Source organism: Perissodus microlepis, chromosome 22 (assembly GCF_051167445.1).
Source record: "Perissodus microlepis isolate ML-2025 ecotype Zambia chromosome 22, ASM5116744v1, whole genome shotgun sequence".
NCBI lineage: Eukaryota > Metazoa > Chordata > Actinopteri > Cichliformes > Cichlidae > Perissodus > Perissodus microlepis.
In genome coordinates this window covers 6,663,967-6,676,841 of record NC_140481.1, presented here as the reverse complement: position 1 = coordinate 6,676,841, position 12,875 = coordinate 6,663,967, and the positions used below count along the sequence as shown (strand labels likewise).

General features: G+C 41.0%; 1 protein-coding gene across 5 annotated transcripts in view; it reads left to right on the top strand.

Moving 5' to 3' along the window:
• The window catches only part of LOC146362496 (CMP-N-acetylneuraminate-beta-galactosamide-alpha-2,3-sialyltransferase 1-like), a 104,398-nt gene that overhangs the window by 40,040 nt on the left and 51,483 nt on the right, over positions 1-12,875 (top strand). For 2 of the 5 annotated variants that reach the window (XM_084918611.1, XM_084918612.1), the window contains 2 exons: positions 2,986-3,107; positions 11,273-11,965. In XM_084918611.1, coding sequence (XP_084774737.1) covers positions 11,675-11,965 — 291 coding nt within the window. In that variant the 5' untranslated portion in view covers positions 2,986-3,107; positions 11,273-11,674. Of the gene's footprint in view, positions 1-2,985; positions 3,108-5,894; positions 6,021-11,272; positions 11,966-12,875 lie in introns of all 5 variants that reach the window. The other 3 variants (XM_084918610.1, XM_084918614.1, XM_084918613.1) reach the window with 2 other exon arrangements.

The following is a 12,875-nucleotide window of genomic DNA, read 5'->3' as shown; positions in this document are numbered from 1 at the left end:
TTGGCCGTCTTTCTTAATCATAGATATATTATTTAAATTATCTTGCTGCTTCAGTTGCCTTGCCAATAGTCCTCCATTCTTTTCGCCACCTTCATAAAATTTTGTTTTAAGCCTAAATAAGGCATATTCTGCCTTTTTGTTATAAATGTCATTCAGCTGGTATTTTAATTTACATATAGTCTGGTATTTATAATTTGAGTATTGTCTCGCTAAATCCTTCTCCAATTCTCGTATTTCTTTATCTAAGGTTTTTTCCCGATATAGATCACTTTTCTTAACTTTTGTTGCATATGCAATTATCTTTCCTCTTATATATGCTTTAGATGCTTCCCAAACTGTGGCTACTTTATCTGTGGAACCCATATTGATTTCGAAGAAAATTTTAAGATCCTTTGTTAACTCCTCACTAAAACTTTTGTTCTGCAACAACATCGTGTTAAGCCTCCAGCGACCCCTCTTTGTTCTATCTGTGTTTAAATCAATTTGCAACTCTACTGTGGCATGATCACTAATGGCAATGGCACCAATCTCACAGTCGACAACTGAATCGACCAAAGACTTTGATATTAAGGCGGAATCTATCCTTGAATATGTTTTATGACAATTGGAGTAAAATGTATATTCCCTTGAACTGGGATTAACTAACCTCCAAACGTCTGCTAGGCAAAGATCCTCTGTCAGTAAATGAACAGCCTCTCTGTCCCTGGGTGTAGACCTACCCCTGGGTTTGCTCTTATCAATTATCCCATCCATCACCTGGTTGAAATCTCCAGCCAATATTACCTGCCCCTCATGATCCCCTATTATCTTGTTAATTTTGTGAAAAAAATCTGGCTCTTCTTTATTAGGTGCATAAATATTACACAAAACTGTTCGAACCCCATTAATTAAGGCTTCCAAGCATATAATGCGCCCTTCTTTATCATTATATTTTTTCAGCAACACGAAGCGTAATTTTTTATTAATAAGGATCAAAACACCATTTTGTTTACTCGAATATGAACTATGAAAAACGGAGCCCACCCAGTCTCGTTTAAACTTTTTTGCCTCTTCTTCCCCAGCAATGTGGGATTCCTGAATAAACGCTATATCTGTATTTTTAGTTTTTAAGTATGTTAGAACCTTCTTCCTTTTAATTGGGTCCCCACATCCATTTATGTTCCACGATATTATTTTAGTATACCTGCTCATCGCTTTCTAATAGAAATGGGGTAAGGCACGCCTTGTGCGCTTTACAACACAAATATATACATAGGCACTCAATATTACAAAACCCATCTGGTCCTATCAAACTAGCTGTCTTTAAAAAAAAAAACAACAAACCTGAACAAAACGAACACCCTTCTTTGCATAGCAACCCAAAACAACGTTGCTAAGCGCCCCCTCCCTCCCCTCCTACCCAAGCCTAACTAACTTTAGCTTGAGACACTAAACTGTCCTTGGTCCGTGAGACACGCTAATCGTCCGACAGCAGCACCGCCGCCGCAGCCCCGTTGTACCCATTGTTTATTTGTTACCTTATTTTAAAATTCACATACACTTCTCCGATCTGTTACATCATGTCCCGCACTCCTCTAAGTCAACTCCTGCAGGAATTTCTCGGCCTCCTTTCCGTCTTTGAATGCTTTCTTTTGTCCGTTCCACGTAAAAATGAGCGTTGCAGGATATATCAGCCTATGCTTCACTTGTAGCTCTCGGAGACGCTTCTTCACCGGGTTGAATGCCTTCCTCTTCTCCGCCAGCTCCCTTGTAACATCTTCAAAGAAGGAAAGCTTGGCGCCTTGCCAATCGACTCCACGCTTCTCTCTGGCCACCCGTAGTACTTTCTCCCTAGCAGATGAACGTAGAAAGTGGACATGTATCACCCTGGGAGGCTCGTTAGATTCCGGCATTGGTACAGGGACTAGATATTTTCTTTGAGCTATTATTGCGTTTGAAAACAACTAGCCTTCAAAAAATAAAAGTAAGCACATCAAGAAGAGCACACACACACACACCATTCCTGTTTAAAAATAGATATTGCTGTTGGGCAAACAATATTCTCACCTTCAAAATGTCAGGCGTTAGATACAGTCATGTTTTAAATGTGATCGCTTTCCACTTCCTGTTTGGTCCACTGAAATTTAAAAGGGTGTCATTTGCAGCCCTGTCAGAGTCATGGAAACTGCTACTAAAGGTGCAGTATGTAGAATATTGTGTATTTTCCAATCCACATATTCTGTGTTTAAAGTAATAAAACAAAACCTGACAATCTAAAGGACTGGTTATACAGTTAAGATGAATTTAAAAATGATGGAGGTTATATGTTATGTTTTTTTCCCCTTTATATAAGCCAGGTCCAGCTGAATGAACTAATCTACCAACTGATCCCATGCTCCATTCACATGTGTGAACTGACCTCAAAAACATTTCTCAGCTTATTCAAATCACCTCAAAAGACTTTGCCCTCACTGTTCAATCCCTCAGTGACCCTGGAATCCTCTTTATCTGCTAGAGCAAGAAACATAACCATAACCCCCCTTTTATTAAAATAGAGCACTGAGCTGAAAGTCAATAACTGTGAAAATGAAATACTCTCCATCAAAGGCAGAGACCAGAACATGAAGACTCATAGATGTGATGCCATCAAATGTAAAATCTGGAGCTGTTTCATTTTTTTATTCACTGAGAGGTATTATTAGTTATGAAGCAGAAATTTCACAGAAAATCCCTCTGGATTTCTTCTTGGTTGCTTTAAACAGCTTTTCTTATTCATCCTGCCTGGTGCACTTTGGGATATTGAATGCTGATGATAAAAGAGGTTTTCTTACACTTAGGTTTGTTATAATGTTGTTTTATTAAATAATTGAGCTTGTAGGCTCCTATATTTGTACAATAAGTGTTTCTAAAGCCCTTTTCAGACATGGACTATGTATCATCACTGGCTGTACGTGTTGTTGAGAGTAAAGGCTTCACGTTATAAATGCTCTTCTTTTGGCCATGTAGAGATCGGCTGCGGCCCTGCATGAAGAAATGCTGCCCCATCATTCATTTGGAACAGAAGGCATTCTGGGTACACAGTGGGAGTCTAGCGTTGGTCAGCAAAGAAGTTTCCCTACTATCCTTTGGTAAGGTGCTGTGGTTCTAAAGTGAAAACTCTATGTGTGCTAATTCCAAAAATACATGATATAATGTAACAGTGGATGCAGAAAGAAAATTGATGAGTATTGTTATTAATTTATACAACCATCAAATTGTGAGATATGCTACTTATCTGAATTTTCTAGCTTTGTTAGCTAGTATGACAGATAAAATACCTCCAAAAGATTAACTCGTGCATTGAGCTGGTTTATTTCAATGGCCTTATAAAATAGCTTATCAGTTGTATAGTAGGGGAATTTCAGTGTAGCATCATTTTAATCATATTTAATGGAGATATTTGATTTAATGTTACAGGTAGTCAAAGAAAATGTGGTTCGGTAGCTTGGCACAGATTTGCATATATATGTGACGCACTACTGCAGTTTAAGAATGCAGCTTGCTAACCAAGTTTGCTAGCATGAGCTGATAAGCTAGCATTCTACTCTCTGGAGAGCTAAACCAACACTGGTCATTTCTGGCTTCAAAATAGCAAGAAGAATGCCGCCAAAATGCCAACACCAAGGCTTTAAAATCCACAAAACAATACGCCTGTCTTTCATATACAGCCTGTGATGCGGACACATCTTCCCTGCTTCAGTGTTGCCACATTGGGCTTTTCCACATGATACTGGGCTATCATAGCTTAACTAAGCAGGTAAAGAATGTGTTATAAAATGAGCCACTCTTGTACTCCTATGTGTTTCTAAGCTACTAAAAGTCTGACAGTATTTCAAATCGAAAGGGACAAGTGGCCGACTTGTAAGGAGAGCTAGAGGGAGAACTGTGAGGCAAAGGGTGTATGCCAACGTTCTATAAACAAAGGGTAGTTACTGGAGCCTGGTCCACTAATCATGATGATCAACAATTGCAGCAGTGGCGGTGACACACTGCCCCACCCACACATAACCTAGAGTAATGACTGGTAAATAAGAAAAACTGATTCTTGAAACAGAAGGTGCAACAAAAAGAAACCAACTAAACCACAGAGGAAGGCGTTGAAGTGTGACGCTCACTATTGTCTAAATTAATCACTTCATATTTAAGTTAAAACAACTGATATTTTTAATATTGAAGCATTACTAGAATCAGGTGGGTTTGGGTTTGACTTTTAGTTTGCAGTCAGGCTGGGACTTGGATATCACTATATTTTTTTTAAAGTTGGGGTAACATTGATGAATGATTACTGATATCTTTAATGATCACTGGTTTCACTAGTTAGCAGTTCCTGGTTTCAAAGACCCGCTATGCCTTTTGCCATAAAATCCAGAAATCAGTGGGTGATGATAGATCTAACAGGAACTGTAAGGAGTTAATTTGTATTTGATCAGCATGGCAGCTTACCAGACACATCACTGTGATGCTATAGCTTTGGGACATGGAGGGGAAAGAATACCTTTGTTTATACAAAAATATTCTACAACAAGTGGTAAGGTTGAAGATTTTTAGGTTATTAAATTTAGGTTACACATTTTAGTCTCCTTGTGACAGCATTTTACAGCATTATGTCACCTCTTGGCTAACTAAAAGCTGACAATGTGATTGGTCAGATGCAATATTGATCCAGGACCAACATGATGCAGGAACGACACCAACAGAGGGATATCAGATCGTGTGCAATCAAACGCACATTATTTTATGTTGTGAAAAATGATGGCTGGATGGATGTTTTGTTGACTAGACAATGTTGCTGTAAATTAGGATTACTTATTTATATTTGACACAATCAGGCATTTAGTTTTATAAAGTGTCCCATGAATGAAGACTTTTCTTGTTCTGCAACACAAGGGGGGAGATTTTTCCATCCTACATGAAAAGATTACCCATTCACTCAGTCTGGCAGTGTGCCACATTGCAAGTATATTATTATTTTTATGTAAAAATGACATTGAAACAGTGGTTGCAGCACTTCTGAGAGTTAACTCCAACTGAGAGGCTTGGTTTAACTCAGCAAGTTCACAGCTCAGCAGATACCTTTCTCAACTATATAATACAAAGGAGTTTAAAAACTGCAGAATTTTGATTTCTAAAATTGTGGCAGAGGTAAGCCGGAGAGAAAAAACAATTTCCACAGAACACAAACTGAAAACACTTTACTGTAACTACACCCTGCAAAGTTGATGACTTCTCAGAACTGAAGATTAGGTGGGGGTGGTGCACTTTTTTTTCCCCTCTTTACTGTTTGCCACCCCATCTTGTTCTCCCTCCCTCTCTCTCCCTAAACCCCCCTGGAGTCTGTGAAGTGTGAACAGACGCTTTGCTGTCTCAGCTTGGCAATCTTTGATCAACGCAGGGTTGCCAGCCTTCAGTCGGACAAGGTCAGAGGAGCGAGATGACAGTCTGTGTGTTGTCAAAAGCGGGGAGGCGCCACCTGTTTGAGAATAAATTCCGCTCACTCTCCCATCTACCTGCACCCTTAATGCCAAAGAGCTTCAAACTGAGTGGAGTCAACAGCTTGTTTTATAGAAGTAGGCCTCTTCATTGATATGTCCATTAGACGTGTCCCCAGGTATCCTTGTCAAACTCGCTGCCTTTGACAATAACCAACCTTGGGCTCTATGCAAATGTGTGCTGCGCCGTGAGTTACTGACTCTCAAACAGCGGACGGGATCACTTCTAAGCCTGCCTGTGCATTGGTCTGTGTCAGTGCAGCAGATAAATGCCTGTACAGTTTGTTTTCCTGCTCCGATAGCGAGAATGGAATCAACAGGCAAGCTGTGTCGCTGTGTAGTCTTTTTCAGGCAGTCTTAAACCCAATCCTCTTTGCTTCCCTCCAGGGTGGAATTTGAATGACCTGATCAATTTCTAATCAGGAAAGACCTGCAGCCTTTCTCTCGTTGTAATGGAGTTTCCCACTGATCTTCTATATGACAGGCTCGCTCTGAAATTGTTAAGAGCAAAGGGTAGGTTGCATGTTTTCTAGGGTTCATTTGTCTTTTTTGACCTGCATTGCAATGAATGCATTTTATCACCAGTGTGAATCTGCTGTTACCTAAATATAGAGGTATTTGTGGAATCCTGAACACCACTGCACATCACAATGAAGCCCGGGCCCTGGATAAAGGCAAAGGTGGCCTTTTCATGTTGGAAATGAAACCCCAGGAGGTCTGCCTGCTTTGTGCGTCAAGAAAAGCCATGCTCCAAAAAATACTTAATGATATTCTGGAAATTTTATCAGCAGTGTGTTTCTGAATAACTCTATAGGCTCCGTAGTAGGTTGAACGTGGTTTTTACTATTGCTTCCTAACTATCTTTAGCAGACACCCCTCATGGAGCAGTTTGAGTACGCTTTCACTGACACTACATGTCATGCTGTAAATGTATTTGAATTTTAACACAGGGCTTGTCATATTATATCACAGTTTCTCTAAATAATTACTGTGGTCAAATTCTTCTTTGTGTTTGCTTTTTGGGGGTTTTTTGGTCTTGATTTTGCTGGGATTTGTGGATTATCCAGTGTGCATTCTGGATATTGGCCCAAAGCAGGGGTAGGCAACTCCAGGCCTCGAGTGCCGGTGTCCTGCAGGTTTTAGATATCATCCTGTGGTTATCTAAAACTGGCCTCTGGAGAACTTCAAGCCATGTTGGGGAGGTAATTTAGCCATTTGAATCAGCTGTGTTGGAGGACAAGGACACATCTAAAACCTGCAGGACACCAGCACTTGAGGCCTGGAGTTTGAGACCCCTGGCCTAGAGGCCTGTGGACAGTGGGAAGCCCTTCTGACCCTTCTGAAAAAAAAAAAAAAGACTTTTAGATTTTTATTCTGTTCAACCTCTAGTTTTGAAACCATACATTATACAGCCATGCAAAACAGAACATTTCACGGGATTCTAAGCAGTCCTGTGAAAAACCAAATACACACGATTTAGTAGTTTGTAAAACAACCTTCAGCAGCACTAAGTTAATAATTTTCTGCATGACTTTATTAGTCTTTCAAATTGTTGTGGAATTTTGTCCCACTCTTTTTTGCGTTACTTCAGTTCTTTGAGATGTTTGTTATGTAGGGCTTTCTAATGGTCCTGATCAGGTTTGCTTGGATTAACACCTGGATTCTGTTTTCAGACATTCTGTTTGCTCCTGTGCTTGGGATCATTGTCTTATTGCATGAGGCAATTTTGGCCAAGCTTTAGCTGCCAGACAGATAACCTCACATTTGACTCTAGAATACTTTGATATTCTGAGGTGTTCTTGGTCAACTCCATGACAGCAAGTTGCCCACTTCCTGTGGCTCCAAAACAGGCCCAAATCATTACGCCTCTACCACCGTGCTTGAAAGTTGGTATGATGTGTTGCATTTGGTTTTCACCAAACCTGTTGCTCAAATATCTCAATTTTTATCTTGTTCCAGAAATGTTATTGCTTTTCATGAAAATAAGCAAGTTAATCCAGACGTTAGCTGCTGCAACAAGCACAGTGGACTCATGACCTGAAAGTGTGGTCAGAGCTAAAGGAAGAGGCCAAACTGGCTGGAGAAGCAAATAACCACTAATGTTGTAACAATGATGTAATGATGTGCTGATCTGCTGTCTCCTTAAAAGTGAAGTTTCACCATAAATCTACCCTCCGAAGGGAATATTCTTATTTTGCCTAGACGAATGAATGTGAATGTGTCTAATTATAAAAGAAAAAAAAGATTTAACACCAAATCCAATTAGCTAGGGCCAACCGAACACTTGTCCCCATGCATCTGTACCTTGATGCCTTTTTGACATCAAAATGGGATTGTTGAGATGAGTAAATATCACCAAAGTGGTATCTGTCAGCTTATCCCAACTAACTAGCTATGCTCTGGTCTCAAAGACTGTATATAAATGATGGCAGTAGCCCCTGATTTTGGGTTGTGCATTTTGAAGTCTAAGAATTATTTTTAATCCTGCTTTAACCATTGATGTTGCCACTCGCATGGTAGTATCCGGTAGTGCATGGTAGTACCGACAAGCAGGTCTTACTGTCGGTAACCCACCTTTGTAGGTAGCAGGGTAGTTGTTTTTTATCTAAATGTTTCCCCGATGCTAACTAGCAGACTCCAGGTTTTCCTGTCTCGTGTTTCTCGTGTTTTACCAGCTGACTGGCCAACCGGCCAGGTTGCTAGGTAGCTAGCTAGTTCATTGTTGATATTCCTAATTAATGAGGCTGATGGCAAGTGCAAAACTGCAATACTAATGTCTGCAAAGAAACATGGATGAAAACAGCAGTGTGACTGTTCGTACTGGAGTTTTACAACCAAAAAGTAGTTATTCTCCAGTTAGTCAATGATTTCTATGTTCAGTCTGTCTTTTTATGTATGCCAGAGGGGGGTGGGGGGATGAAAAAGGGGATTACGGTTGTTTCCTGTTTCATTCCAGAAAAGCTGATATGATTTTGCTGAAGACATTTATGGTTTTTGATGATGGTCTTTTTTAAGAGCTAAAAGACTTTGATGCATCCTGTGTAATTTGGCAACAACAGAACAATAAAGAAAACATTTTTCACAGTCTTGCAAATTGTACTGCAGTACAGTCTCCTCTTGGAACTGTTAGTGCTGTGAAATTACAAGAAGGCAGCTTTGAAGAATGTGTGTTGTGATGTGTACTGAGCCACCAGCTTTCTGGCAATGTGTTTGATTTGATTTGATTTGATTTGATATACCTTTATTAGTCCCACAAGGGGAAATTTCATAAGCCTGCCGACCTATTGCACGCAATGGCGGCGCCATCTTACCCTCTGACCATACATACATTACACAAAACATCACATGGGGAAGACAGGTCAGAGAGGTATAACAATGGAAAAATGCACTACATGAGGAAAGATAAGGAGAAAAAAATAACTCCCCCCAGACTGAGCTCCAACAGGGAGATCAGTTTGAGAACAGAAAAAAACACCTCTGCACATAGCACATGAAAAAAACTCTTAATGCACCAAAGAAACACATGACAAGCAACAGGGATGGGTAAAGGGTGAGAGACAGGCGATTTAGACAGTATATCCGGGCCTGCAGCCTGTGCGCTGGTCTCCTTGATCCACCGTCAGCATCGGAAGGGAATAAGCGTCGAAGGCGTTTGGAAAGGGAGGGGGGGATGAGTGTGTGCATATCAGTGTATATGTATGTGTGTGCGTGTCCAGAGTTCGGCAGAGACAGTGTCCTTCACCCTGCTAGGCTAAGTAAACAGTCTTCCAGCCAACCCAGGTGGCCTTGCATGGAATGGGAACGAACAGTCTAAACACAGTTGTTATCAGGGTGTTTTTGTTCGGCTCCAGCCTTGAGACCGCAGCTGGTTAGGATTAGGGTTAGTATTAGGTTTGCCTGTAAACCTATGTATGGAATTCTCCTATTTGACACACAAATGGATATCCGAGAAAATATCATGCGTTTCGTATTGAGGTGAAAATGAACACAGTTTGTCCCGGACTTCAGCTACAATGAAAAAGACACAAAGCTGGAGTTATTCTGTGTTTACGCTGCACAGCTGCCTCTTCTTCTCTCATCCTCTCACCCTCCCTCTCCTGTTTCTACTTCAATCATGAAACTGATCAATGATCAGCTGATCGGCTTTTCTCTCTTGTTTATTTATCGCCCACTTTGCGCCAGAAAGAGGAAACCAGCAGCTGTCGCGGTAAACAACAGCAGCACTTTTAAGCTTGATCAGCTGTTGTTAGAATTTATTTAATATTAATTTCTAGTATCAGCTGATGTTGGCTGGAGCCACAGCTGTAAACCTGCTGGTCATGATATCGGTTTGGTTATGTGATGAGAGGGAAACATGAAGATGAAACCAGGAGATGTCCTTACTGAATCATCACAGCTGTGATGGAGAAACAGGTTTACCTTTTAGGTGACATGAATGAGTTGAAGGGAAGTTATGAACTGTTTCTGAGAGACAAATAACACCAGGATCCTTTTCTAAGTAGCTGACAGCTGGTAATTGTGCAGCAAAGTGTTGCCAGGGGTCCATGTAGGGCATTAAAAGGGAAAGGGGGGCACAAGGAAATACTTTCTTATTCTCATTTAAAATGTCTCACTTTTAAAAAAAATAATTATCTGTGTCTTGCAACAAACAATGGATAGATTGATACATATATACCATCAGAACAGTGTACATCACTGTCACAACAGTGTTTATTTTCATTCAAAGGCTTTATGATTTTTCCTATAATGGTGGGCCGGTCTCTAGTCAAAATGCCCAGGACGATTTTTTTGTCCCAGTCCAGCTCTGTATGCAGCTCATCTTCAGTCTGGTGTTACCTACATCTTCCTATTCAGAAGGCAGAATTTCCGAGTTCTGAGTACAATCGAAAGCACCACGACTGCAGTTTTTGTGTTGGATGTAAAAAGCAGGCTAGGATAGAATCAGGTGTGGGATTTCTCTCGTGGAAATGTGCACATTATTTTTTCCTTTCTATTGGTAGGTGGCACAGTGCACTTGTGGCAAGTAAGCAAGCTAGAAGACTGGCAATCTTGCTGGGTATCCAGTTACGGAAGCAACACATTAACAAGAGAATTCTGAGTAAAGGTGGCTGTAGCTCAGGTGGCAGAGCAGGTCAGCCACTAATCAGAGGTTCGATCCCAGGCTGCCTCCTGGCTGCGTGCCAAATATCCTTGGGCAAGATACTAACCCCGTGTTTGCCTGCTGGTGGTGGTCAGAGGGCCCGGTGGCGCCAGTGTCCGGCAGCCTCGCCTCTGTCAGTGCGCCCCAGGGTGGCTGTGGCTACAATGTAGCTGCCATCGCTAGTGTGTGGATGTGTGTGTGAATGGGTGGATGACTGAATGTAGTGTAAAGCGCTTTGGGGTCCTATGGACTAGAAAAGCGCTATACAAATGCAGGCCATTTACCATTTAAAGCCAAAGTTACTTTCCCTAGTAACTCCCTAGTAACTAGTTACTCTGAAAGTAACGAGTAACTTGAAGTAACTGAGTTACTTTTGATAGAAGTAACTAGTAATGTAACTAAGTTACTAATTTAAAGTAACTTACCCAACACTGCCTATGATACAGGTACTCTAAGGCCAGAATGGTGAAAAAAAACTTGATTTTAAGGGTAACATGTTGTAATCTCTGATTCTAGGCTTTCTTAGCATAAAATGCAATCTAACCCTACGCTTAAGTGGTTTGTCAGTGAGCTGGGGGAATTCAAGAAGTCGATGTTACACAATGTCCTTTTATTTGCCTTCTAGGTGGATTATTAAACAATGGATGACACAACAGTCACTGACCTCAAAGAGTCAACATCAGAGCAGTCAGTAAATCGGATTTACACTCATAAACCTGGGACCACCAGGCTGGAAGAACCACACAGCAGATTTATCTTCCTTTGATTTGAAAGGAATCTGCAAAGAAGTCACATTGATGGATTTAATTAAGGACGTTTTTGACTGAAGCCCCGAGTTGTCTGAAAAATAATCACACCAGTGTAAGTCATTTTGACACCGTGTTTTGACACATCTGAGTCACCTGTACCATGTGGTCAATGGGCTTGCTTTTTTCTCACACCTTTTGGACTCTAGATTTATCGTGATGCTGCTTTTCTCTGTTGCACTCTCAGAGTTTCCCACAAGCGGATTTTGACTATTGACAACATGCCTCTGCTCAAAGTCAGGAAAATCAGGACTTTTGCTCTCCTTTTTTGTGTGATTACATTTACAACTTTCCTGTTCAGCTATACCTTGCGGGACCCTTCACTCTACTTCTTTAAATATGCATTTCGCCTGTCGGACAACTTCTTCTCCAAAGGGCTGTGTGCCTGTCGTCAGTGCATAGCAGAGCTGGAGGATGACCCGTGGTTCGCCGAACGCTTTAATCAGTCCATCCACCCTCTGATGACCAGAGAGAACAGTGCCCTCTCGGATGAGACCTTTAAGTGGTGGCAGGTAAGATTCAGGGGAATTTGCAATGCTGTTTCTACACAAGATTGGTAATAAAAAAGCACATTCAGCATTCGAGAGAAGGTGAGGTGCTGAAAAGGAAAGATCATGAATAAAGAACAGAGTTCACACACTGCTGTAATGCTCCCACGACACATTTGTTTTTGCCACATTGATTGTTTCAAATCCAACAAGTCCTTACCAGGATCAAGTTGTGAAGCAAACTCCCACGCACAATTTGTTCATATTTAACAAGCGAGATGGAGAATATGGAAATTCTCTCCCAGAAAATCTGTAGATAACGAGAGACATTTTCCATACATGACTTGAAAGTGTAAAAGATGCTTTAACTGTTCACTCACTGGAATCTGTCTCCATCACACTTTAGGCCAGGGTTGTCAAACTCCTGTTACATTGTAGGCCTTAGTGTTGGGCCACTTAAGTGAGCCGATGTTGTACCGAGGATGGTGTCCCCGACAAAATTTGTTTCCCCTGCGTCGGGAGTGTTCGCTGAGCAGGGAGGTGGATCCAGTTTACTCCGCCTCCATTACAGTCAAGTAGACGTGAATGTAGTGATGTTTTAGTTTTGTAAAAAAGTGAAAAATGAGTGTTGTTGCATTGCATTGTTGAGCGTTACAACAGAAAATCATACATTTATTGTTCTCACGTGGTATTCAATGGGATTATTTCAACAAACCAAGGACATTTTGCCTGATAATTATTTGTATCCTCCTGTAACTTTACTGTTTAAAGAGCTAAAACTACCAAAGTTTCAGGAGTAATAAGTTATTATAAGAAGTGTTTGGAAACTAAAAATCAAGAATGTGAGATCCTGTTTGTTTGTGATTTGGAGAGCCCAACGCATGCTCCCGACGCAGGGGAATCAAATTTTGTCGGGGATACCTACCTTGGCAGG